The sequence below is a fragment of the Polyodon spathula genome, chromosome 18, assembly GCF_017654505.1.
Source record: "Polyodon spathula isolate WHYD16114869_AA chromosome 18, ASM1765450v1, whole genome shotgun sequence".
Classification (NCBI taxonomy): domain Eukaryota; kingdom Metazoa; phylum Chordata; class Actinopteri; order Acipenseriformes; family Polyodontidae; genus Polyodon; species Polyodon spathula.
The window spans coordinates 2,509,579-2,535,111 of NC_054551.1; the positions used below are offsets into that span (position 1 = coordinate 2,509,579).

Genomic DNA, 25,533 nt, shown 5'->3' on the forward strand with positions numbered 1-25,533 from the left:
TTTTTTCTCTCTCTCTCTTTTCTTTCTGGTAGCCCACAGCGTGTGCCTTCTGCAGCAAATCCTGCAACAAAATTAAAATACAAGCGAAGGAGAGAGGGCCTAAAGGAACACACCCCTTAAGGGTGTTCTTGGTTACCTTTGATGCTAACAGCATTAACAAACAAGGTTATTGGTTACAGTACCTTTCAAACGCTTTCTAAAAGCATAGACAAGAATAGCAATATTTAAAGTATGGTAAAGCAAGGTTAAAAAAAAAATCAATAAAGCAGAAGTCATTCTGTGATGTCCAGATACATACATAGATAACACACGTTTTTGATATCTTTTTAAAAGTAAAACACCTTTAAAACAGTCAATATGACTATATAAAACTTCCAAACATTAAGCAGTATGTTATTTTACAAGGCGCACCAGTCGGGTGAGCTGCGAATCTGCAGGCTGAAGGCTTGCACATGTGATCGCGTTACAGAAAGGGTTGAGACTCCCGGCAGATGGAGACGTTAAACTTGCCGGGTGTGCATCTTGTGCCAGCTGCTTGAGACAGCCAGCGCCAAAATACGATCGACAAAGCTTATGTGTAGTTCGCACATCTCCGGCGGAACTCGTACCCAGGGAATGCAGACGTAGCAGTCGGTGGCTTGAAACGGTAATCAGAAGAGAGAAGCGTGAGTCGAACAGTTCGAGGCAGAGGGATCACACAGCGGCCAGAGGGAGGCGAGACTGGCGGCGGCTAGACTGAGAAAAGGATAGATATCAAGTTAATAAAAAAAAAGGCAAACCGCAATAATAGAAGTAAATAAACAAACATGGATGTTGGGATTGCAGAAGAGGTTAGTATGAATTAATTACCTTGTCATGTGAGAAGAGAGAATTTAAAACATTTGAAAATAATATATGCATTGTACAAAACGTTACAAAAGTTAAAAAAAAAAAAAAAAAAAACTTGCTGAAATACTACGAATAATAATGAATAATAATAATAATAATAATAATAATAATAATAATAATAATAATAATAATAATAAACATTTACAATGATTTAAAAATGAACAATGTAAAACTAAATGTAAATGTAACATATAGAAATGTGTTATTTAAAGTAATCTTTAAAACTGCAAAGATATACAAACTCTTTAGGAAGACGCCTGCCTGCCTAGAAACAAATCTGGAATTTAGGATATTAAATGGCCAGCTCACGCCCTCACCCCCTCACCCCCTCACCCCCTCACCCACCAAACTTTGTATGAAGTCAGAATACAATAGCAATACTCATTACATCACATTAGACAGCCGAATGCACACAAGCAATATTATCATTAATGCAGCGAGGCGGGCGAGCTGTTAATCATACCGGGTCTTGCAATCTCACCGGTGTGTTTATTCATTAGTTTCGGGGTTCGAGCTACCAGAAGAATATATAATGGGATTTGTTTCGTTTCAGCAAATATTTGTTTGAATTAGTGTGGCAACAGCTGGTTGATGGTTCGGCTTAGAAGCAAATGCCCTTGTTTACAACATTACTGCACGTACTGCATTAAAAATAGTTAAAAATCTATGCTCATCTGCGACGGAGTGCAATAAAAAGCGCTGGCAAAAATGCGCAACAATGTAAACAGACCAATGATTGTGTTGAAGCACGTGGCTGGTAACATAGGAATTTCTACCTTGTGTGAGGCTTATGAAAAATGTGGATTTCCTACACATATATATGACGATGTAGAGAATGACTTGGTGGAGGAGAAACTATAGCCTTCAGTGCTGATGTCAAGTGGTTCTTCTGTAAACTCTGCTCTGTGTATAATGACACTTCCTGTTCAGTCTGAAAGGTCTAATGAATTCATGGTCTCTTTAAAGACCCTTAATGCTGGCGTGTTATCAAGTGTACAATACTTCTTAATGGTCCCAATAAGAGGGATGTGAGTGTGCTGATTATCCCATATATACACCCCCCCCCCCCCATCCAAACACACTGGAGGTCAGTTGTGTTCTCCTTCCTCAGTCGAGACAGACATACATCCCTTTTGTATTCCTCTGCAGTTCTTGTGGCATACTCCTGAAATGAAGCAGGGCTGTGAGGAGAGACCGCTTTACCTCTGGGATTCGGCTCTTGCGCAGCATGGCCTGGGTGCACGGCAGAGGACACTCTGTGGCTGCAAGGTGAGCAGAAAGGACCCGCTTGGGTTTTACAGCACAGGGCTAGAGTGTCTGCAGGGAAACTCAGTGACACCGATACCCTGCTGTTGAATGATTTTGGAAAGACTGTGATGCTGGCAGCTGATCAAATGTTATTCAATTTAAAACTAAAAATCACTGAATCAAAAGTTTCAGCTCTTTTTTTTTTATTAGTTATTAAAATACATTTGGTCTTCATTAAACTTTAGTAGAAGATGACAACATTCTAGAACAGTCTCTTGAATATCAAACTGTGTTTGTCTGGCACTGTGATGTAGAGAGCACCACTAGAGCTCCTATTTAAAAAAGACCTAAAGCCATTAAGTGTCTGTAACTGGATAAACTCATTAAGGTCTTTTCCCTCTTTAAAGGTCTAGATCCCCCGCTGGCCTAGAGAAAGCTCCAGCGTCATGTTCTACACGTCTTCTACAAGCATGTCCCTGCCCTCCAAGAAAAAACTGAAGAGACAGAGCCGGACCTTCACGCAGGTCCTGTACCGGACTTTGAGTTACCGGGACCACCGCTCTGTCACCGACATCAGCGACCAGGTGGCCGACGACCCTGCCGAGCTGTCCACCCAGACCTCGGTCCCTGGAGTGCTCAAGATCTTTGGGGACAAGATCTGCATGGGGGCCAACTACAAGAGCGTGCTGGCCACGCCACGCTCCAGTGCCAAGGAGCTGGTGAAGGAGGCCCTGGAGCGCTACTGCCTAAATAAGGCTGCTGCCTGCAAGTACCTTCTCTGTGACGTCATCGGGAGGTTCGAGGGGGTAGACAAGCGCTGGCGGACTGAATGCATCAGGGCCCTGGGAGACAACGAGAAGCCCCTCCTGCTGCAGGACTTGTGGAAGCCAAAGGAAGGGTTCTCCCGTAGGTTCGAGCTGCGCAGACGGGCTGAAGTGGAGGAGATGGCTGCCAGAGAGAAAGACACTGTCACAGCAGGTACTGTAGATGCTCGTTGTGGCTCTGTGTGCTTGCATGAAGATGTGGTTGTGCACAAACAGCTTTTGCCTTGTAGTTATGCCATACAAGACTCAGAAGGCTATTGTAGGCTCTCAAAACTTTTTGCTTAAAAATTTGCACAATCCTAAAACCAATAAAAAACTCCTCAAGAATACTTCATCATCCCTAAGTGTCTGAACACCACCTTGGTTCTTTACTCAGCAAGAAAACTGCATATAGAAACTGCTGTATCATTCCATTTACTCCATCAAGTTTGTGAGTTCTAAGCATTGATTAAAAATATCCAAGCATTATTTTTTAAATGCCATTAATAGGTAAACCTGGACACATTTTTAATTAAGACAGATTATTAATTGATTGTTAATAAATCAGATCTCTTTGAGAGGGGCACCAGGATAGAGTACATGTGGGCAGCATTAATGATATTACAAAAAACCGCTACGTTGTAGAACACCAGTATTGCACTGTAGAATATTGTAGTACAGTATACTGCAATGTAGGATAGCACAGAACAGTAGATGGTAAAGGAGTTCCTGCAATCCTGAGATCCAAATTCTTAGAGTTTGGTTGATTGGATTTGGGTGATGAGGATGTTTTGAGCTAAGGTCCTGACCAGTATGAAGAAAATAACTAAACTAGTAACGGTTGTGACAGAAAACAAAGACTTCTGCATTAAACTCTTCATGTCAGCCAGTAATACCCTTGTTGTAAGAACTGTGTTGTGTAGAGCTTTATCTTTGCAATTCATGTATTATAGTAAGCCTGGTGGCATATTTTTTTAAAACATTTAAATTAGCATGTTTTTTTTTGTCCTTTTTAAGATAATGTACAGAAGTTTGAAATTAAATACTGCTAAAAATATACCCCCCTCCTTTTTTATCCTATTATACAAGTATAACCTACCTAATACAGTAACTTTTTCTTAGACTGGGCGGTCCTTTGTTTCACTGTGTGGCTTTATCTAAGCTCCAGCTCCCACAGCAAGGGCAAAGAGAGGTTGATTATTTTTTTTGTACAGGGATTTACAATTGTGAAAATAACTCAAGTGGCAATTTATTTAGAGGCTTATACTGTACTTGTAATCCCCACTTGAATTTTGAAGGAGTTTTTTTTTTTTGCCGGTGTATGCTTTCATTGAAAGTTTCCACTAAAACAGTATTCTGGTAAACATCTTATTTGTAATATAACACTAACTATTCAACTGGACTCTGCTAGACACACTGTGTTATAAAAGGGGAAAGCTTACATCTAGATTCAACGCCTTTTATGATGCAGCAGTCTGACTGCTGCTCAGACTCAGTCACTTGGCACAGTGTTTGAGCAATAAATCTATTGGCCATTTGTTTCTGACGAGACAACGACAGAAAGGGAGGGTTAAAAAAAACCTCTGATTGCAGCTTGTGCAAGATTTCTTCCGCACAGATGTGTAAAAAATATGAATGTTGTGTATTCATGGGTCTGTCGCTGTGATCGAATTAGTTGCTTTGCTATTTGATGCCAAAGTGAACAGTTACTGTCAGAGCCCATGTTGCTTGTTTGCCACCACATGCAGCTGGCATAGACTTCTGCCATGTGATGAGTATTTTCAGCAATTTAGTTTCTGGTACAGAACTATAGCACCAATTGATGTACTGATGTTCATTTAGAGGAAATTATCATTATTCTTGTTGAAGATTGGTAAATTTCCCAACACTGAAGCTGAAGATGGAACTAAACAAGCAAATCACGTTTTGCATATTTCGGCAGACGGCGTAACTTCACCGGGCAAACCTTTTGAAATCGCTAAAAGGGAAAACCGTGACCCTTGGACCTTTCCTTTTGCTTTCTGTTTTAAGAACACCCCACCCTCCCATCCTGTACATAGAAAAGTGAGTCAGAATAACCTCTCTGAAGCAGCGGAAAAGCCATTCACCTGTTAGCTTTAATCTCCAAGATTAATATCGAGCCAACACTTGACATTTCAAAGCATCTTATGTTTTATTGCTGTGACCATCAATGCTGTAGTGCTGAATAAGTGCCAATGGTTGCACACAGGCAGCTACTATGGTGTTGACCATTGATAACACTATGTAACACAATTTTTGTTCCTGGGTAGTAAGTGTTATTTCCTAATTGCTTATGCCTCAAAAGTATAGAAAAAGGCTATTATTCCCCACAAACTTTGCTTTTGTGACCAGGACAGTGATATTTCAAATATATAGTATCAAATTTCAAATATCAGTATAATCGTAAATACAGTATAATCGTAAATCTCGAAAAACTACTCACTTCTAAATCTTTTGTAATCATTTTGTATTACTTTAGTATAAATACATGTTAATTTGGATGTTGTTTTTTTCTGACTTTATGTGAATGAAAAGACACACATTTGCCCGTTTTCCCATTGGAAATAGTGATATTTTGAAATATCACTGTCCTGGTCACACATTTGCTATACTTTTGAGGCATAAGCAATTAGGAAATAACACTTACTATCCAGGAACAAAAAGAAAAAAAAATTGTTTTTTATATTTTTTATATTTTGATGCACTGGTAATTAATTCATTGCAATATCATGGTACAATCACCAGTATACCATTACCACTGGTATTGCTATGGTTCTTCAGGGGAAAAACACTGTCACAAAACTTTTCTGCAGCTGGTATCCTTGCACTAATTCAATTTCAGTGCAATTTCAATTGAAACTACAGCCTATAGCATCAGATTGCAATCTGTAATTTTCAAGACACATTATAGCAAAAAAAAGTGATGCTTTTATACTTTGTTATGCACAGCTGACCACGACAATGAAGTCAGCTGCTATCAGGCAAAACTATAAGCAGTGTGTATTAAAAATGTTGGTATCAGGACAAGAGTGGTAGGAAGGGGAATAAACGAAGAATCGGCACCTTTGCCCTCGCAAACGGCATTGCAGAGGAAGATGTAAAGGTCAGGGGAGGAGAGCCAGGTTACAGAATTTTTCATTAGAAAACAACATCTTGTGTGGCATGCTAATAATGGCGGACTGTCAATGTTCCGCTCCCTCTGTGCTCGAGAGCACAGACAAGAATAGTGAACATCTGTGATGGATTGGGGAGGGATGGTGCACAGGCTCTCTCGTCATCACTTATAGCAACAGCCATGCTGGACTCATTACAATACCTAAAGAGTTCAGTGCCAGTCTCACAACTTCCTCTCCCTCCTCGCCAAGTGCAGAGCACAAGACAAACATACTGTGCTGCACACGTTACTCTTTTTGGTTGATTCCTGGGCTGCTGCTTCACAAAGGTTGCCTACTAGGACCCTACAGCTGCTAGTTTTTCACAGGCAGTTTTTTTTTTGTTTCCCTGTAGGTTTAAGAGTAAGTGCTTTGTTATTAAGGGCTATTCATTAGCTGGCCTAGGTTGACTTCAATATTGTCTCATAAGCCATTATCCAAAATAGCAAGCATCCAAGGCCAGAGAAGGGTCAAATCTTGTAAATAAATTATTTAAGGACTGTAATTAGAAGAGCAACAATAGCCAGGTGACACAGAAGGGTGAGTTTACCAGTGTGGAATGAACAAGGATAATAACCCTTTAAGAAACCGTATATCCCTTACCGGTTATTCACAGGTCAAACTGACAGCTGCTCAGTGGGTTGATCGCAGCATTTAAATGAGCCAAGGTTAATTAAAACCCCACAATTTTAAATCTATCAGGTTAGCTATCATCAGCCAGGTGTATGGGTGTCGATCCAGCTTCAATAGAAATGTTATCAGTATCTGCGGGGTGGGGATCAATTTCTTCTAAAAATAAGGATTGGAAGCTTGGTGGTTATTTTTTTTGGTCTGTGTTTTTGGGATGCTTGCTAAAGGAATTTCAAGAATCCCAATAAGGTATTTAATACAATATCAATGCAGGATCTCAGATGACTATTCTCATTAGGTGTATTTTGGTGGAACCATATAGTATGAACTGTATATGTGCTGTCCATGAGGTGCACACAAGGACAAGCATTCATATGCTTTCTGTCAGTCGGAGGAACGTATGCAGGGCACAGGAACCAGTTAGGAAAATGTTTACAATGTAATTGAAAGGGTTACAAAGCAAGTCAGAGATTGGGTCATTAAATATACATGCAAAGAACAGTGATGGATATTAAGTAGGTGCACGGCTCCCTTCAGCTTGCAAAGCTGCCAGCATTTGTAGTTTATAATACAAGACTTTCCCTGGGCTGGTGCAGTGTTGCTTCTTCTGTATGCCCCAGGGCTCAGGTGTCTTTTTGATGTGTGGCTTTAGAAATAAAGGCTTCATGTGTTTCCAGGCTTTACTGCATTGCTGTCTGCAACGAGTGTATGTAGCCCTCTAGGAAATTGGAATATATATCCTGCTTGCAAATATCATGCAGCTTTTCAGAATTAAATATTATTATTATTATTATTATTATTATTATTATTATTATTATTGTTATTATTATCATTATTGTAGGTTACTGTCACATGTATGTCACAGTGATTTTTGGGCTGTTTTTTCAGAAGACAAAACATTCTCCCTAAACATTTAAAAACATACTTTGAGGAACAAAAATATTTTGCCTAATTTGTCTGCTTGACTTGCTTTCTTAAAGTTTCAGATGATATGGATGCGGTACAATCATGAGAAGCAGCAGCTGTGGTAATATTTAATATTTAATATTTTGCTCTTCCCTAAAAAATAAAAATGAAAAAACAATGACAGAGATTGAGACTGTTGCCATGGTAAAGTAACCCTTCGATTCCCTTCTTCACTGTCAGACACCTCAAACCCCCCCCCCCCCCCCCCCGCCTGATAGTGACACCTGCTGGTAGAGGTGGGAATCACAGCGATGGGCGGTCACCACACTTCCAGTGCCCGCTACTGCCCGAGCAGCGTGCTCTAGCAGAGGTTTGAACTGCCTCTCTTCTTTCTTCAGATTCCCCAGCCTTGGAGAAGGATTGTCATTTTTTTGCAATCAATTCAAATATGCATCCTGACAGTTTGACCTACTATAAATGATCAAAAATATAACTTTATCGCCTTAGTTTTTCATGCACTGTTAGTGCCCATTTTCTATTTTTTTTTTAATAGGTCTATGGATCTGAGACATAAGGAAATCAAGTTTCTTCCCAGAAGTTTCAGAGTTTGAGTGACTTTGGAATGGGGCTCTGAGCCCTTTGTTCTGTATGTGTGTGGTAGGAAGGACCTCAGCCTTGTAAGGAAAAGCACAAAGAAAAGCACATGTTTGTTCTTCTTAACTTAAGAGCCTGTTCACAGCTTAGAAAGGAGAAAAGCGTCTTCATTTTTTGTAGTTTAAAAATTTCTGTTCGTATTTTAATATCAATGTGTACTATTCTGTGTACAAATAGGAGAAAAAAATTAAACATTGCAGCAATCATCCTGCATGTGAAATAAGAGCTGCTCTGCTCTATTGCTGTCTAATTAACAATTATAATTCGCTGCCTTATCAATACAAAAATAAAAAAAAAGCCTAAGAAGCTTGTTTTGGCCCGCCTTGTTTTTCACCCTAGATATAAACGCCCAGGCGAGGAAGTTGCAGCGGAACCGAGCGAAGGGAACTACAACGCTGTCCCCGGGGGAGTCGCTCTGTCGCAGCCTGAGCGAGACCAGCCTCAACCTGGCGGGCGGGCCTGGGGACGAGCCCAAGAGATACTACTCCACGCTGCCAGAGCCACTGCTACGAGGGCGGGCAGGGAGGGAGGGCTCCAACAACAGTAGGAAGAGGAAGGAGGAGAGGGAGGGCGGGGGTGTGCGGCACTCCCTCTACCACTCACCCCACCTGCTGCTGCTCCAAGGATTCAACCAGCGCAGCGTAAGGGAGAGGCCCACGGCTTTATCAGGAACTCCCACAGTTTACTTACCAAGGACAAAAGAGGCGACCATAGTCATTGGCGTACTAGGACAGAGGTTTATTCCCCTTGGCAAGTCAAGACAAAAATAGGACAGCTAATTATAGGTGACCAGAATTTCCAGTGTGGCACAGTGTATTCAATCTAAACTCTTTAGTGCACTTATGTCTGTAAAAAAAAATAAAAAATAATGCCAGGACAAGTCCTATTTTAATGATTTAAATACTGTTTAGATGAAATTAGCAGATCTCATTCTACCTTGTGTGCCACTGGCATGGAAACTGGAAAGAAACCTCTCTTTAATTCTTTAGCAAGTAAACTGCATGAGGCGTCATTCAAAGAATAGAGCTACCCAACAACTGTAACGCTAAGAAGTAAACTTGTATGTGCATCAGATTAATACAAAGTAATGTCTGTAGATTATTTCATTCAATAAATATCAATATAGGTATTTTATATTGAGGCATAAAGGTACAATTGGGGATGGCAATACACACACACACAAAGAGAGGTCCAGAATAATGGAATTAATTGTAACGAGTGTACGACAATCTGCAGGCACAGTGGGGATGGTTTCTAGGCATAGTCGATGAAATCTATTTTATTTATAGAAGGAAAGGTTCAAGATAATCCAATCGATAAACTATTGCTCAAAGAGTAGACAGGCAACGTCTGGTGTGTTGAGGATGGGATTGTGCTCTGTTACCTGCGCTCTGTCTGGTGTGTTGAGGATGGGATTGTGCTCTGTTACCTGCGCTCTGTCTGGTGTGTTCAGGATGGGATTGTGCTCTGTTACCTGGACTCTGTCTGGTGTGTTCAGGATGGGATTGTGCTCTGTTACCTGCGCTCTGTCTGGTGTGTTGAGGATGGGATTGTGCTCTGTTACCTGCGCTCTGTCTGGTGTGTTCAGGATGGGATTGTGCTCTGTTACCTGCGCTGTGTCTGGTGTGTTCAGGATGGGATTGTGCTCTGTTACCTGCGCTCTGTCTGGTGTGTTGAGGATGGGATTGTGCTCTGTTACCTGCGCTCTGTCTGGTGTGTTCAGGATGGGATTGTGCTCTGTTACCTGGACTCTGTCTGGTGTGTTCAGGATGGGATTGTGCTCTGTTACCTGCGCTCTGTCTGGTGTGTTGAGGATGGGATTGTGCTCTGTTACCTGCGCTCTGTCTGGTGTGTTCAGGATGGGATTGTGCTCTGTTACCTGCGCTGTGTCTGGTGTGTTCAGGATGGGATTGTGCTCTGTTCCATGGGCTCTGCGTCTTGCATTCACTGGAGCCTCTACTGCAAGCGAATGGGCTCGGCAGGACAGAAGTGCAGGACAGAGGTGTCTATTCCCTGTCCCTGTTCCTTAGCTTAGAGCCATTTGCCAGGCTAAATGAGAACGGTTGACTTTTTTAAGGATGAGCAAAACTATTTTTTTTCCATTACCAAATGCAGTAGGTAGTTTGGCAACACAGGAAGTCTGGTAGTGCTTACACTACAATGTTCCTGTTCAGATATGATGATCTGCACAGATAGGTGCAGCATTCAGACAAAACTCCTGTCATTGACACTTTAAGCCCAAAAGCCCATTCTGAGTGCAGATTAAAGTTACTGTGCTGAAATCATGGGGTGGTATTCATTGTTAATTGGGCAGGAATAATTTTACAGCTTTATATACATTGTTATTTAAATTGTAGCTTAACTGCAAGTTCATTGTGACCACCAAAAGCTGTCTGATAACGAATGCTGAAACACATAAAATATGAGCTGTCCACACAAAATCATTTAATAATCTTTTACCCTAGAAAGAAAGGATTGTTTTATATTTTTTGTTTTAAAGTTATTGAAGAAAAATGATTCCCCCATTGTTCTTAATGGGAGTTAAACACAAAGGACAAACTTAGGGATACATTTCAGTTGGCCAACAGCACTGACAGGTGGACACCACAAGATACACCTTTTGGACTTGGTAAGTTTAGAACCTTAATTTAGGTTAGTAGTTTATTTTACTATATGTGATGAACCATTTACATCAAAAGATACCTTTGATGTTGCCTAAATCATAAAGCTTTTCTACAACAAGAAACTGATGCATGTAACTTTGCATGTAAAGTTTCCTGAAAAGTTTGTCAGCTGTTCTGTAGTAATGATAGGTAGAGCAGAGACATTGTATACAAAAATATAGTTTTCTAAAAGGCAGAATGCTATATATGATTAGTAAAACAGAAAAACATATAAACATATAAATATACCAGGCCAGAGGCATAACTACTTAAAGCAAGTGTTGTACTGAATCATTTTAAAAACTGCACCTGTCTTATTGTATGGCTTTAGGCAGCTACTTTCAATAGCTTACCAATCTCAAGCATTTGTTATCTACTATATGCAACTGCTTATAGGAACGAATTGAGGCAAGAAAGTGTGAAATGTGTAATTTTACACTCTGGAGGAATTAAATATTGTCCTGTGACCCCCCAAAATTTTATATTTACTAACGTTGGTCTCCACTAATTTCACAAGACCGCTATCAAAGAAGCGTGCTGGCATGTACCTCAACCCGTGCACGAGTACTCTGAGTAATCCTGTTGTGTTGTGTCCACAGGACTGCCTGGTGTACCTCCTGAACCGAGACCAGCATACCGTGGGTCAGGAGACGGCCTCAGCCCGGCCCAACATCTGCCTGTCTTCCCCAGACATCCTGCAGCTGCACTGCAAGATCAAGAAGGTCCAGGTGGTGAGGCGCTTCAGCCAGACTGTGCAGGAGAGGCTGGTGGTGGAGCCGCACCCTCAGGCCAAGGTCTTAATCAACTTCTCCAGAGCGGACCACACCACCCAGCTGCGCCACGGAGACCTGCTCTCCTTCGGTGCCCACTACATATTCCTCTACAAGGACCCCGTGAGTGCCAAGCCTCTTCCGACACAGACACTCGGCAGGCTTAAAATCCTCTTCCAGCTGCACGAGCCGGAGCTGGACCTAGTGACCCCACTGGCTTGCAAAATGTGTGGCAGCGTTATCAAGGAGAAGCAGCAGCAGCAGCAGCAGCAGCAGCCGGCCCACAGAAGTGTCAAACCCCACCTAATGAAAAGCAAAAGCCTGCAAAGAAGGAAGCTGCACCTGGACTTCGAGGAAGCCCAGGAGGACGAGTTGATCGGGAGAATAATGTCCCTCATCGAGCCAGGTGGGGATGACCACAAGCTGACTCCAGCATACCTGCTTTGCCTGTGCATCAAGCACTCAGCCGCAGCCTTTGAGGGAGGCAGCTTTGGGAAGCTCCTTCTAAAGATTGTGAAAAGGATACAGTCTGTAGCTTGGGTTAGTGTTTCTCTTTTGTAAGTGAGGCCGCCTTGTAATGGCTTTATTCTTTCTATTGATTTTTTCCCCCCCTAAAAGCATTCCCTGCGTTGTATTGCAAAGGGGGAAGATACAGGTCTTTGCTAATGGTCTTTATCATTGCACTTACAGTGCCAGATTTTACTGGTATTTACTGGAGTTTGTGTTAAAATAAATTAAAGATCTGTATTAAAACTTCTTATGAAACAAAAACAACATTACCAATATTTGCATTGTTTTTGTAACACAAGGTGTAGATCGTCTTAAAAGTCTGAAATATGACTTATTTTAGAGCAAGTTTAAATTTAAAGACTGTGCATATTTACTAAAACTAGGCTTTTGGTTACAAAGTCCAATGCACAGTAATTTTAGCCATCTCCTTTAAAGGTCAGTATTCTAATAAGGCTGAAGAATAATAATTTCGTCCTCAGAAAAAAAGACTACATTATGCTTTAAAATATGAATTTCTGTTATACCTGCAATATATTTTTAACCTTGGGTCAAATGAATTGTACAGCTTGCTTAATGTACATAGAATGCTGGCATTGTATTACAGAAACTCAGTAATAAGAATTAAACAAGAATGCTGGATGTAGGCTTTTAACATACATTTATATTTCATATTTCTAATTATATGTTGTGGCTCTTACAGGAGAAGACTAAAGAGCTGGCAGAGAAACAGGCTCGGCAGTAAGTATTTGATATGAATACTGCCAGGTGAGCAGTGTTCCACTTTTTTCAGCGAGATTACTAATAGAGAGTCGATTCTCTCCCTCCCGTGCAGCCAGGACGCAGCCTCACTGTCCCTGCTGAGTGTCACAGACCTAGTCCCAGACCTGCAGCTCATCCTGTTCTGGATGTCCAACTCCATCGAGATCCTCTACTACATCCAGCAGAAGACCCCAGGCTTCCTGCAGGACATGGAGCAGCTGGATGTGAAAGGTACTCCAGCAATACAGTGCACCTTATTGATGTTTCGATGGACTACAGAGATGGAAATAAGGCTCCCATTGCATGATCCATTCCTGATTGTACTATGAGTTTAGTAAGACACCCCTGAGCTTGTTATCTATAGAAAATGTGCATTTGCCTTTTGAATGTGTTTAGAAACTTTTGTTAAAAAAATATTTCAGAGCTAATTAGCTTTGACAGCTTTCAGCCTGGGGAATGCACTTATCCCCTTGCATCGTCCTTGCAACTGTTTTTTTTTTTTATACAAGGTAGACTGGAAGTCGGTGGTAGTCACTGTAGGTCATTAAAAATGTTCAAACATAATGCAGGTTTTCAGACTCAACTCTGTGCTGGCAGATAGTCTGAGAATCTGAAAAAGGCTTAAGACAAGTTCATGCGCAAGTGCTTAAGATTGCATGGGGTGCACACCCAGGTTAGCATCATACAAACAAATCTCTTCATTACAAGAGTAATCCCCTTTGTGAGGCTTCTGTTCTAACAGTTTATCCATACTGGTTACAGAATGCAGCAGTGCTTAAAACAGGCTTCATTTGTTACTTGCATAACACATTTTCCTATTTATGTATCTATTTTATAATGCAATTTTCTCTTCTGCATGTGGCAGTCCTGTAATTCAGATTGATGCTATGCATGTCAGGCTGGGGGACAAGGCAGTGATGAGTGTGTGGAAATATTGGTGTGGTGGTCCTGAGGCTGGGTTTCCTTTGTAAAAACGTCCTGTATCCTGTGGGAGGGAAGGGAAAATCAAACTGGCCTCCCCCAGGTTTATTTGTTTTATTAATACAGTGTTGCCGTTTATTTTGGTTTGTGTTTTAATGACAGCTGAAGAATCTCTAGCAGAATTTCCAATAAGTTCAGAGCAGCAGGGGCTACACAATATTTCCAGATTCAGCCAACAGCAGGAGAGTATAATATATGATATAACTAGCCTTCATGACAAAGCTAAAGGCCACTGCACACTAGACCGACCCGGTAAGACACTGACACGATTCTGATGGATTTTGCTTGTCGGTGCTCTACGAAATCGTGCCAGTCTCTTATTGGGTGGGTCTAGTGTGTGGTGCCCTTTAGTGCTATGATTTGAACACTGAATAAATTCTTTACTTTAAAAACTCCCGGAAAGCAGCTGAGCATGCATTTTAAACACACAGCATCTGAAGAATTCATTTTCTGTCTGAATAACTTTTTTTTTTTTCAGCTGTTTAAGATTTACAGTGTATTATTTTTAGAGAGATACAAGAATATTTGTATTCATAAACCCCAACAAACTGTTAGAGATTACCAGCATGTCTCTGAGCTGATAAAAAAAAAAGACATCTGATGGATTGATGGTGGTGGACTGTACACAGAGGCATTTGAAGGTTGTACAAGTTATCCACTGCATCCTGACAACTTATGGATATCTATATATATATATATATAATATATTTATATCTATATATAATATATAATATATATATATATAATATAATGTGTGTAAAACACTGATTTTGTTTTCCTTCTATAAATTTTCAGGTTCTAAAGTATCCCTGCTCTCCACCGCCATATCAGCCAATGAGGAAGCCATGACTATCTTAGAGGAAGTGATCATGTACACCTTCCAGCAGTGTGTGTATTATATCACCAAGGTATGTGAACAACTGCAGCCCAACAGCTATATGAAGCTTGCCAGTTTAACCTGGTGGCTATGTGGAATGCGTTCAGGTGTTAAGTATGCCATCATACAGAGTAGCAATAGGCAGGTTTGCCGGCTGTCTCTAAAAGAGGTCAAGGACTTAGGGGTGATCCCTTTCCAGGACAAGGTAGTTGAGGCATGTGTGAGATGCAGTGCGATGAGGCTTGTATCGGCGCTGCCCTAACAGCGCTGTTGCTACTGTCAAACCCCAATGCAACGCTTCCTTGTGGAATCCCCCAGCAAAGATCAGCAACTTTGCACAGACAGGGTGCCAACCTGCACACAGGCTACCCTAAACAGGCTACAAAATGGCAGAGAAACAGCAGGTTCTTCGTTTATTACTGCCTTGCCACTATTGTTTCAACCTGGAATGCCTCCATCCTGTCTCCTAGTCCTCGAAAACAAAAGGTTACTGTTAAATGAGTTAGCGCCCCCTCTTATCCTGGTAACAGAGCAGATGGTTGTGGGTCGGTTGGTACACAGAATCAGACTGTGCCACTTACTGATGCCAAATAACACCTCTAATCAGCTTTCTTATGTGTTTTCCAACCACCTGGTGTGAAGGATTAAATCAAGTGCTCAAATCTGCTTTTGTCTTTGTGGCCCGAGGTTTTTTGCAGCACCACTTCATGGCTTTATAAGGTAGAATGGTACCTCCAATTTGTTACTAGCCATCTGCCTGGCACCAAATTCACTTTTCCTGACTGCCAGTTTACTTCATATTAGAGTTCAGATAAGTCAACTACCCTAGCTGACACCAGGGGGCATGGCAGGGGTGCCAGTGTAATTGCCTTTGGGTGTGTACTCATTCAAAGCCAGGGATAAGCTGTGTTGTGATGAATTAAGCCAAGATAATTAAGAATGTCACATGTTCTAGGCATTGGAAATACTTAGCTGGGAGAACAGGAGTGTGTGTTCAATTCTCCCTTACCAACTCCTGATGGTGATATTCAGGACAAGCCATTCCTTTCCTATCGGGTATATATTTATTTTGTTTAAGTCTAAAGATTCATAACCACTGATATCCCAGTAGAAATGTAAATGTATCTCCTTCTTTGTATGGTATGAGTGAGTACTGGGTAGCTGCAGTTCCACAGTGCCACCTACTGCCCAAAATTCACTGTGCTGTTGTGTCTGTAATATAGACAGTCGTGTTACTACAAGAAAATTCCCAGTCCTTAACCCTAGACAGTGGGAGGTCTATCTAGACCACCAGTCCCTGGCCTTCAATCCATTTTCATTCCATCAACTCCTGCATGAGCTATCCAGTACCAAAGAAAGTGGGGGAGACCAGTAAAAGGCTGGCAGAAACAGAATGCCTCCCTATTGACAGAGGAGACATAAAGAGGAAAGTAGCCTTTATGAGGGCAGTACGGGTTCTGTAAACGACCCAGCGTCAGACTTCAAAGCCTACTTCCCGGTACTCCTTTACCTCCTCCTCTCCTGGGAGCAGATGGAAGCTGACTCCAAACCCATCTGTTCCTCTGCCAGAACTATAACTTCTGTTGTACAGCTTGCTTAATGTACATGTTGTGCATGCTTTTAGGCTGAAATCTAAGGAGTGTCATGGCCATGTGCATTGTGTCCTCTTGAGACAGCCATCAAAATAAATAAATGAACATTTTGCATGCCGTATGTTCCTACCTACCTGGAGAAGCTTTTGTAGAGATTTTTTATTTTATTTTATAACAGGTCAAACCTGTTCTTAAATCTATGTCTAGTTCCAGCAGATAAGCAGAGTCTTTCTTTTTTTTTTTTTCTCGCCGATAGTCATTGTACGTCTCCCTGCCTGGCTTGCTGGAATGTAACCCTTTTCAGGCTGAGAACAGTGACCCCTGCTGCCGAGGAGGCTCCCCTGCGCTCCCAGAGCCTGTCCGCAAGGTGGTTCTGATCTACCAGACCACACTGGACCTGCTGCAGCAGTACCAGGTGCACTCTGAGGTCCAGTCCCAGATGTTTGCTTACCTCTTCTTCTTCACCAACATCTCCCTCTTCAACCAACTCCTAGACAAAGGTCAGCCTCATGTTATTGCTTTACTATTATTATTATTATTATTATTATTATTATTATTATTATTATTATTATTATAGCAAAACTCTCAACGTGGCCTTGGTAATCCACCAGTCATGTAATATTAAATTGCAAAACCATAGCAAATCACACAATGTGTTGTACAATACACTCCTTAAAGTGTTCCATATGTTTTTTAACTTAACTTTAAAGTTGGTTACCTTAAGTTTTATACAGTAAGACCATGTTTAAACTCTAAGTAATTTCAGTCACATTTTATTTACTTTTCAGTAGTTTCAGGATGTTTTATCTGATAATTATAAACATCTCTGATTTTCTTTTTTTTTTTATTAATTTTTTTAACTATTATTTCCCCAAATGTCTCCCAGCTTGATTAGATTTGTTTTTTTTCTGGAGGGTAGCGTTGTTCAATTGATTTCTGCATAGCCAATGATGGGACTGCAACATCTTACAAAGCTCAGAAAATACACAGTTACAAAATAGTTTTCCATCCAGAACATCACTGAACACTTCCTGGTGTTCAGTGATATAAATCAGTTATAAATCGATGCAAAACCACTCATGCTGTGCAGCACAGTAGGTAAGGACGGCCCAGATAAGTCTCCCATTTCCCATTGCAGCTCATGTCTAATTTAGTACAGGTCCCTGTGGTGGGAATCAGTGAACACACAAATTTGAATCCGTTTTAAAATATCCAGCCTAGTTTGTGAAAATATACCACCAGTTAACTGTGTGTTAACCATGGTCAAACCTCAATAATCATTTAAAATACATGCATTTTAATTTAATAATACATTTCTTTTTCATGAAGCACATGCATCCGTGAATCGATGTGACCCAACTAGCATTTTCAATGGTTCTAAAACACACAACTTGCTTGCTAGCATTGCAAGCTTTCTGCAGGAAGTTGCCAGGACTGTCTCCTGTCTGGTCTCCTAGCTAGGTGCAACCAAAAATACAATCAAATAAATACAATTCAAGAGAGGTCATGTTATACACTAGAATCCAATGCAGATAAAGACTTTCTGTGTGTGTTTTACTTTTGAAAATACAAGACCTCAATGGTGATGCACTACCCTTAAAACTACATCGCTATTTATTGATATATTAAGTGGTGTTACTAAATAATCATTATATGGACCAGGCACCAAAAGCATCTGTGCAAAGCTTGTTTTTTTATTTTGTGCAATGAATTGGCTGGACATTCGTGAATCTTCTGTCTCTGGCAACCAGCCCACAACATGCTACAACTGCTGTGGGTTTAGCATGATCCCGATGTCCTGATAGTAACGTACAGCATTGGTGATGAGGCAATGCATCTTCGTTAAAAGGACAGGGATGAGCTGCCATGTGAGCAAGGGTCTTATTGTCAGTGATGCAAAGCAGTGTTTCTGTTTTCAGATATTTGCGCATGTTGGCTGTTTAATAATAAACGGCTCCTATCTGTGTCATTATCACTCACCCAGCAACAGCCAGGAGGCTTGTGGCACTGACAACGTACACTCTTTAAACCAAGACAGCCCTAACCTACGTTCATTTCTGTGGACATGCCTGTCTTTACAGTGGTATTGCTTTATGGAAATCGGCACCTCAAACTCTCAAAGTTGCCATTAAGAAAAAAGAAGAAAAAGTGAAAAGCAATACACACCTCGTATTGTTCCAGCTCGGCTCTCCTGCTTCATTATTCAAATGTTGCTGGTATAACTCCTGTCAATGCTGTGTCTGCCGCGCGGTACATAAGTGACTACTGCAACCATAGCAACCAGGCCAGGAGGGCACAGACAGGAAGGCTAATGAGACATTGTAGCAGATCAATTGGAAACGGGAAACCTTTCCAGAGCCACCCCACCTAATTATCCTATAAATTGCATCTTCCAGGCTGCTGCTTACTGGAAAAGCTACATTTGATCAATTTGAACAGACTTCAGTTTTAAATGTTTTTGTGTAAAGTTTTCCTCGGCTCAGCCACAGGGTTTGAATTTCTTCTGGCTGCTGTTTCTGTGGCAAAAGCTGTAGAACCATGGCACAATTTTGTCCCCATGGAAACCGATTTAAGATAAGTTCTTTAACAAAGGCTAGAACAGTGAACCGACTGTCTCTGGTACTTGTATCATAATGGTATACAGTATTGGTAGAATGTACAGATGCTAAAAGATGTTTTTTGTATTTGATCTTTGCACAAATCGTCATGAATGTCGTATGGTTTCTGAAAAATAAAACTGTGTCTAGTTTTTTTTTTTCACTTCAAAGCCTGTCATAGTTAATCTGGATTAGCAAACAATTCTCTTATTCAGTCTGGACTGGGCATGGCTTTAGATTTAGGTTGACAGTTTTGCGTAGATTAAGTTCCAAACTGTAAACAAATGGCTTTTTCGGCGATAAAAAGAGGTGGGACGAATTGTGACAGACATTGTCTCAAGTTGTCGCACAAGAAGGTTAAAGGCTACAGTATTTATAGTCATGTCTGTGACCATTTCTCTTACCCTTCATGGACATGTCTTGGCTCAGAGATTTATGAGAAAATTAAGATGTGCAGCACCTGCAGGAAAAATAAATCTTAATGTATTTTGTTAAGGGCTGTCAAGTTACTCTGTGTGGCTGGCAGGGTATCACACTGTATATGATTCTGAATATTTCTGCCCTGTTACTGGGTTGAGTTCCTGTCACACGTAGAATTTCAGATGCACTTGTAATGCTTACAAAATGCGGTATTCATTGTTTAAGCACCTCAAAACAGTAATAACTCTGCTAGGCATCAACAGTACTGGGTATCCAACAATTAAGATTAGAAAATTGGCTTTTTATTTCCTGGTGTCTCATTGGCTAGTACTCTTGGCAAGGGATGTACGTTAACTTTCAATAGATGACCAGGAAATAAAAAGTACCATCATAAGTGCCTCTTCATCTGGACAGATTCCTCTCATCAGGAGTGACCATCAGAGCTTGACACAGAACAGTTTCAACCCACAGCTGCCCATTTTCTAAGTGCAATAAGTCCCTCCAGGGTGGGCAGTATTAGGAAATTACCCAATACCGCCCACCCTTATTGCTTACTCAGACAACAGTATTATGAAGAGGGATTATTCAGAGGAGCGTGCTGCACAAGGAGCTTCATTCTCAATTGCCTGTTTAGTTCTGATGATGTCCCAAGGTACAAGCTTGTAGAAATAAATCCAGCACAGCATGTAAAAAGAGAAAGGAGTGGAAAACCAGCTAGCATTGGGGAGCTGTTCTTGCTCTTGAAAGCAGCAGCTACTTTTGAGAACAGGCAGATGTTGTGTTTTTTTTTTTTGTCCTCCCTTGTGGGGAGCTGAAGCGGAAGGCAGCTGTGAGTGTTACACAGAAGTCATGAGAAACAGAAATAGCAGTGCACTTGAGTCGGCAAAAAGAAAGTTTACCCAATGCAGTCTTGAAACTTTTCAAGAATTGTGCATACGCTAATTTTAGTCTAAACCACCCATTTTTGGTATTAACCACTGCAAAGGGCTGGTGTGGACAGATACTTTGAAACACATTTATTTTTATTGTATTAAATACAGGATCGATATCCTGGCTGGTCATGTCCAGACCACCCTACAGTTGACTGCCTAACTTCCATATGTATGTTGCACCCTCTTGTGTTCATGTACTGTTGTATTGTGTCTGTGAGCATATGTACAGCGCATGCAGTTAAATAAGGGAAATGTTTTACTCTCTAACTAATTCTGGCTCTGGTAAGTGGCAGACTATAGCCCAGATACTGTCATTGAAGACTTTATGAATAGGGTGCATTTTAGACTATGGGCATCAGAATAGCTGTAAAATATCACTTAGGTCAGGGGTGTCAAACATATGGCCCGCAGGCAGGATCCGGCCCGTGGAATATCATTTTTTTATTCACTAGAATACAGGTAAAAAAAAAAAAAAAAAAAATAGTGCTGGGACAAACATAGAGTAACTAATGTTTTCTCACATGTATTCAAAGGCAAAAAACAATTGTCTGTGTCCATCAGAATTTTTTTTTATCTATGTAAGATTTCATGTATATATTGTCGCGGAGGCCAGCAGCGAGAGCCGCTGCCCACATTCCCTCATTGCTTTCTTTGTTTTGTAGTTAATTCATAAGTAAGGCCCTTCTTAATTCTGGAATATTTTTCAACTTTAATACAGTGCTACATATACATACAAAAATGCAAAATATAAATAGATACTGAGCAATTTTTTATGTAGCACTCAGCAAAAAGATGAAGACAAAGAACATTAGTGACTGCTACTGCTGCTCCTGATACCTGGAACCTTTGCTTGAATCAGCGCAGCAACATCTGGATAAAATAACTGGGCTGAGGATATCTTGAGTATCGAGTTACGTTGAGAATAACATTTTGATTTGTTGATATTCATGACGGAGAAAGATTGCTGCTTCTCAAGACACTACTTCAGCAGCATTTCTTCAAAAACTCTCCATCAAAAATGGTTTTGAAGAAACAGCTATTTTGTGAGCAATTGCATGGCTTGCCTTAACAGTAGCATTGCTTATGCTACAAGCATTAGTAAACACAGATTGCTGCTTTTTCAATGACTGTGCTGATTTTTCTCTTCACGTCCAGTTCCTGTATATGTATCATATTTCTTGCCATGGTTTGCTTCAGTCTCTTTTAATGTTGGATTTTTTCACTAGAGACACGTTTCTTACAAATAAAGCACACTGGCTTTCCATTCATGCCCTCAAAGAAATACGAAATTCCTCATTTCTCTTGAAACACACAGCACTCTTGTTCCACCTTTCTCTTCACGGATAAAGACACAATGACACTTGCCACCACAGAACCTTGTTTTGGTATCGTCTACTCGAACCAGCTAACGTTCCCACTGTCTCACCCACGTGGTGAACGACTGACAGCAATCTCAGCAACATGACAATTTGTGTTGCTCATGCAAAGGTTTTGGGTTTTATTTGTTTTTATATTTTTATAACTGTCACCCGGCCCGCGCCAAACGCTAGGGAATCGGAACAGGCCCGCCAAACGAAACTAGTTTGACACCCCTGACTTAGGTGCATACCTTGATTTTTAGGATGGTAAGTTGAACAACACAGGACACACCTGACATTTTTTTTCCTTTAGATAGTTTTCCAACCTGCTACAAACTCTTGATTTTTTCTGTTTCCTGCTCAGGCCCACTGCGGGGGTGGTTCCACTGGTCTAGGGGCATGCAGATCCAGAGCAGTCTTCGTCTGGTTCTTGAGTGGGCCGGGAACGCTGGTCTCAGTCACCTGGCCGAGGAGTTCTTCTCCAAGTTTTCCAGCGCTGTGAGCCTGCTGGCCACACCGACCCTGCAGCTCGTGCAGGTATAACAGAGTGTCAAAACAGGAGCTCCTAGAGCAGACTTGTGAGCGGTATACGTAAACCCGACAATATATTTCAAAGCAGTCAGGAAAAGGGTTACAGGTTAAGCGATTAGCATGCAGTGCAGAGAAAGCTGACTGTTGTTTTGATTTGAATGTGATTTTAACATATACTGTGCACACCACAATCTGAACCAGAACCCTTTTCTCCCCAGATGACCTGGAAATCTCTCTGCAGTGATTACCCAGCTCTCAAACCAGCCCAGCTGCACCACCTCCTGACTAAGTACCAGCTGGCTCCAGATGCAGGGCCTGTCCTGGCCTGGCAGCCCAGCCCAGAGGAGGAGGCACAGATCTACAGGACAGGTCAGCCAGCAGCACTGCTCCACTGCGTTTGTTTTCTGCAATCGCTTTTCACATTATCCAACAGCCAAGCTCAGTGACCGGCGCCTGTCCGTTTGCTGCTGATTAAACAGACACGTGTTTAAACAAAGCAGGTGAGGCAAAGCAGACAAGAGACTATAGAAAACATGTTATTTAATATAAGCTTGTTGTTAAGTTCGCCTGGGTGGAATTATGCAGCTAGCAGCTTTTAAATGTGTTAGTTAAGTGGACGAATGAAACCCAGGGCTGTGCTATTTCAAAACACTTTGTGTATTTCAGTGGATCTTGTGGAGAGTTTTGAGAACCACCCCCCCATTGTCCTGCCCAGCAGTGGATTCCAGGTGGACACTGAGTCGGACACTGTGGATGACAACATCTACAGACAGCTGCTGTACGTGCGCCACTTTCTGTGGAGCCTGGGAGCAAAGTCCCCCTCCTCCAACGGCAGCATAGATTCCCAGGAGCTACAGGTAGCAGGACAATCCCTTAAACTGCATTGTAGTGCACATTGAAAAGCCATCACAATGAGTTGATTGCTCATTTAAGTATTAGATGTGTCGTAACAATGCTATTATAGTTTACATTATTTATTATTAATTCCAAACAAAATTCCAACCCCCACAAACCCTAGTTAGGAACTCTGAATCATTTAAACGGAGTTGATCTGCGGTAATCCCAGCCTCATGCTGGAAGCAGATGGAAAGGTTTAGCTGGAGTTATAATCCTGATAAAAGGAGCCTTCTACACTCAAGCCCAAGCAAATTGTTAAACATGAAAATCATTCTTAATCTTATTAGGAGTTTTAATTAGCCAGTACGGCTAATGGGATTGTTGTTACAGGCTCCTTTTTTCTTAATGCATAATTCAGATTGAACTAAAATACTGTTCGTTGTACCCAATAGCCAATGCTCAATAGATGTACGTACGTTGTTTAATTCATACTTGAACCTGACTGTGCCCTGGCAATAACTTTCATGGTTAACTTTTCACAGGTTATTTAGTCTTGGCTAATGTATTCATAATTAAGTAAAACCTTTGTCTCACTGTCATTTTCAGAGAGAGCCACCATTATCTCATAGTAGTCCAAGGCCGGCAGCTCCAAAAGGCCATGGCACCTCAACCAACCACCATCACACTGGCAGCCACCTGGAGACCCAGCTGGATGGGAGAGTCTCTGTCGTGTCCAGTCTCAGCAGCGGTCCTAGAGATGGTCAGTGTCATGAAGACAGGCTCAAAGAGAAGCTGAATCATGTCTTGCTGCAGGGTAGCCTGGGGAGGGACAGCTCCTTTCTGCACAGCAAGCAGCCCCTGGACCACTCCTGCCTGCTGACCCCTCCCAACACACCACTCTACACTGACTTCAGCCAGCAGGACAGCGTGCCGCTAAACAGGGGGGGCAGGACTATCCACAACGTCAGTAAAGGACTGAACGGCTTCAGCGTCAATGGAGTGGAAGGTACGTTTAATTTGCAGATCTTTACTTCGATGAATTAGGACAAATCTGTAGATAATTTCATGAGATCGTTTATTTATTTATTTTCAAATAAACACACTAGCAGGAGTTTGCCTTTTTGTGCACCATTGTCCTGGTTTTACAATATTTGTCAAACAATACAATGATGCACCAAACAATAATAAAAAAAGACATTTTGTTGTTCCAGCAATAGCTACAAAAGCTGTTTTTTTTTTTTTTTTTTAAGGTTTGCATTTTAACAAGCTGTACGTAAGTCAAAACTGTTTTGTTATCTGTGCAGTGTCACTGTAACTGAAAGGAAATTAAATATGGAGGGCTTTGGAGTACTAAATCACTGCTAAACATGCAATCACCTGGGGCCAGAATTTTTTTTTCTGTGGCCTCACTTGAGTCTGACCTCCTCTGAGTCCCCAAAGATAATGCTTCTACCCACTTGTTTGCACACAAAGTGCTTCTTTGCCTTAAACTCAGGAAGAGTAAGGCATGAAATCCTCAGGTGTAGTAAAAAGAGAAACAGAGCCTACTGTACATTTGTATCCTCTACAGGCAACAGCAATGGGGTTATTGCCTTCCCCACCTCCATCTCCTCCAGTCTCAGTTCAGCAGCTGATGATTTCTGTTACGTGTTTATAGTTGAGCTGGACAAGGGACCCTTCGGACTTGGAATGGGGCTGATTGATGGTCTGGTAAGTAGATTTTATTTCAAATCAAACTTAATATGACCCGCAGTTGGTGCAATTTTACCCAGGGTTTACCCGTGTGCATGTGTGTGTTGAGAGTTGAGAATATGGATCATGAGATACACTGCCTTTTTATTATACAAAAATATAGAGTACATGTAGTCATGTTTAAATGAAATGGGGAGCTTGGGTGGGTTTTGACCAAGGGAAGATAAAGCTCCAAATGGGCGTGGCAGTGAGAAGTTAGATGCTCCGTCCTGTACTACAGCCCAGTAGAGCTTGGCATATTACTTCCACCCCTCCCTCTAAATCTCTTCTATCCCGTTTAGCACACGCCCCTCACCGCCCCTGGGATCTATATCCGAACGCTGATCCCTGACGGGCCGGCTGCTTCAGACGGGAGGCTCAACATTGGAGACAGGATCTTAGCTGTGAATGGAACCAGCCTGATTGGAGCAGACTACCAGAGGTGATCCGAATTGATCTGTAACAAATCTGTTGACTGCTAATATAATCCAAGTATAGGTTTAGGACAAGGGAGGGCAAGCAGGAGCCTGTTAACATTCCTGCTCTTCTTCACAGCGCTGTGGATCTGATCCGTGTGGGAGGAGGGAGGCTCCGTTTCCTCGTTGCCAAGTCCAACATGGAAGTCTCAGACAAAATCAGTGCATCATCATGTTAAAAGGGTAAACCTACTCCA

At 41.5% G+C, this 25,533-nt stretch overlaps 1 protein-coding gene across 1 annotated transcript; it reads left to right on the plus strand.

Annotated features, from left to right (window-relative positions):
• Nucleotides 1-422: 422 nt before the first annotated feature.
• radil (Ras association and DIL domains) lies at nt 423-25,533 on the plus strand. Its single transcript, XM_041278400.1, has 16 exons — nt 423-830; nt 2,038-2,157; nt 2,544-3,114; nt 8,642-8,943; nt 11,565-12,275; nt 12,946-12,983; nt 13,078-13,235; nt 14,781-14,893; nt 16,711-16,954; nt 22,126-22,298; nt 22,511-22,661; nt 22,959-23,149; nt 23,736-24,135; nt 24,700-24,839; nt 25,163-25,302; nt 25,416-25,533. Exons 3-16 carry the CDS (start codon nt 2,583-2,585, stop codon nt 25,513-25,515), a joined length of 3,393 nt encoding a protein of 1,130 aa, XP_041134334.1. The 5' UTR covers nt 423-830; nt 2,038-2,157; nt 2,544-2,582; the 3' UTR covers nt 25,516-25,533.

Coding starts and splice junctions, on each gene's coding strand:
- radil (XM_041278400.1), top strand. CDS start 2,583: ATGTTCTACACGTCTTCTACAAGCATGTCCCTGCCCTCCAAGAAAAAA. Junction 8,944..11,564: donor AAGGATTCAACCAGCGCAGC/GTAAGGGAGAGG, acceptor TTGTGTCCACAG/GACTGCCTGGTGTACCTCCT. Junction 14,894..16,710: donor GTGTGTATTATATCACCAAG/GTATGTGAACAA, acceptor TCTCGCCGATAG/TCATTGTACGTCTCCCTGCC.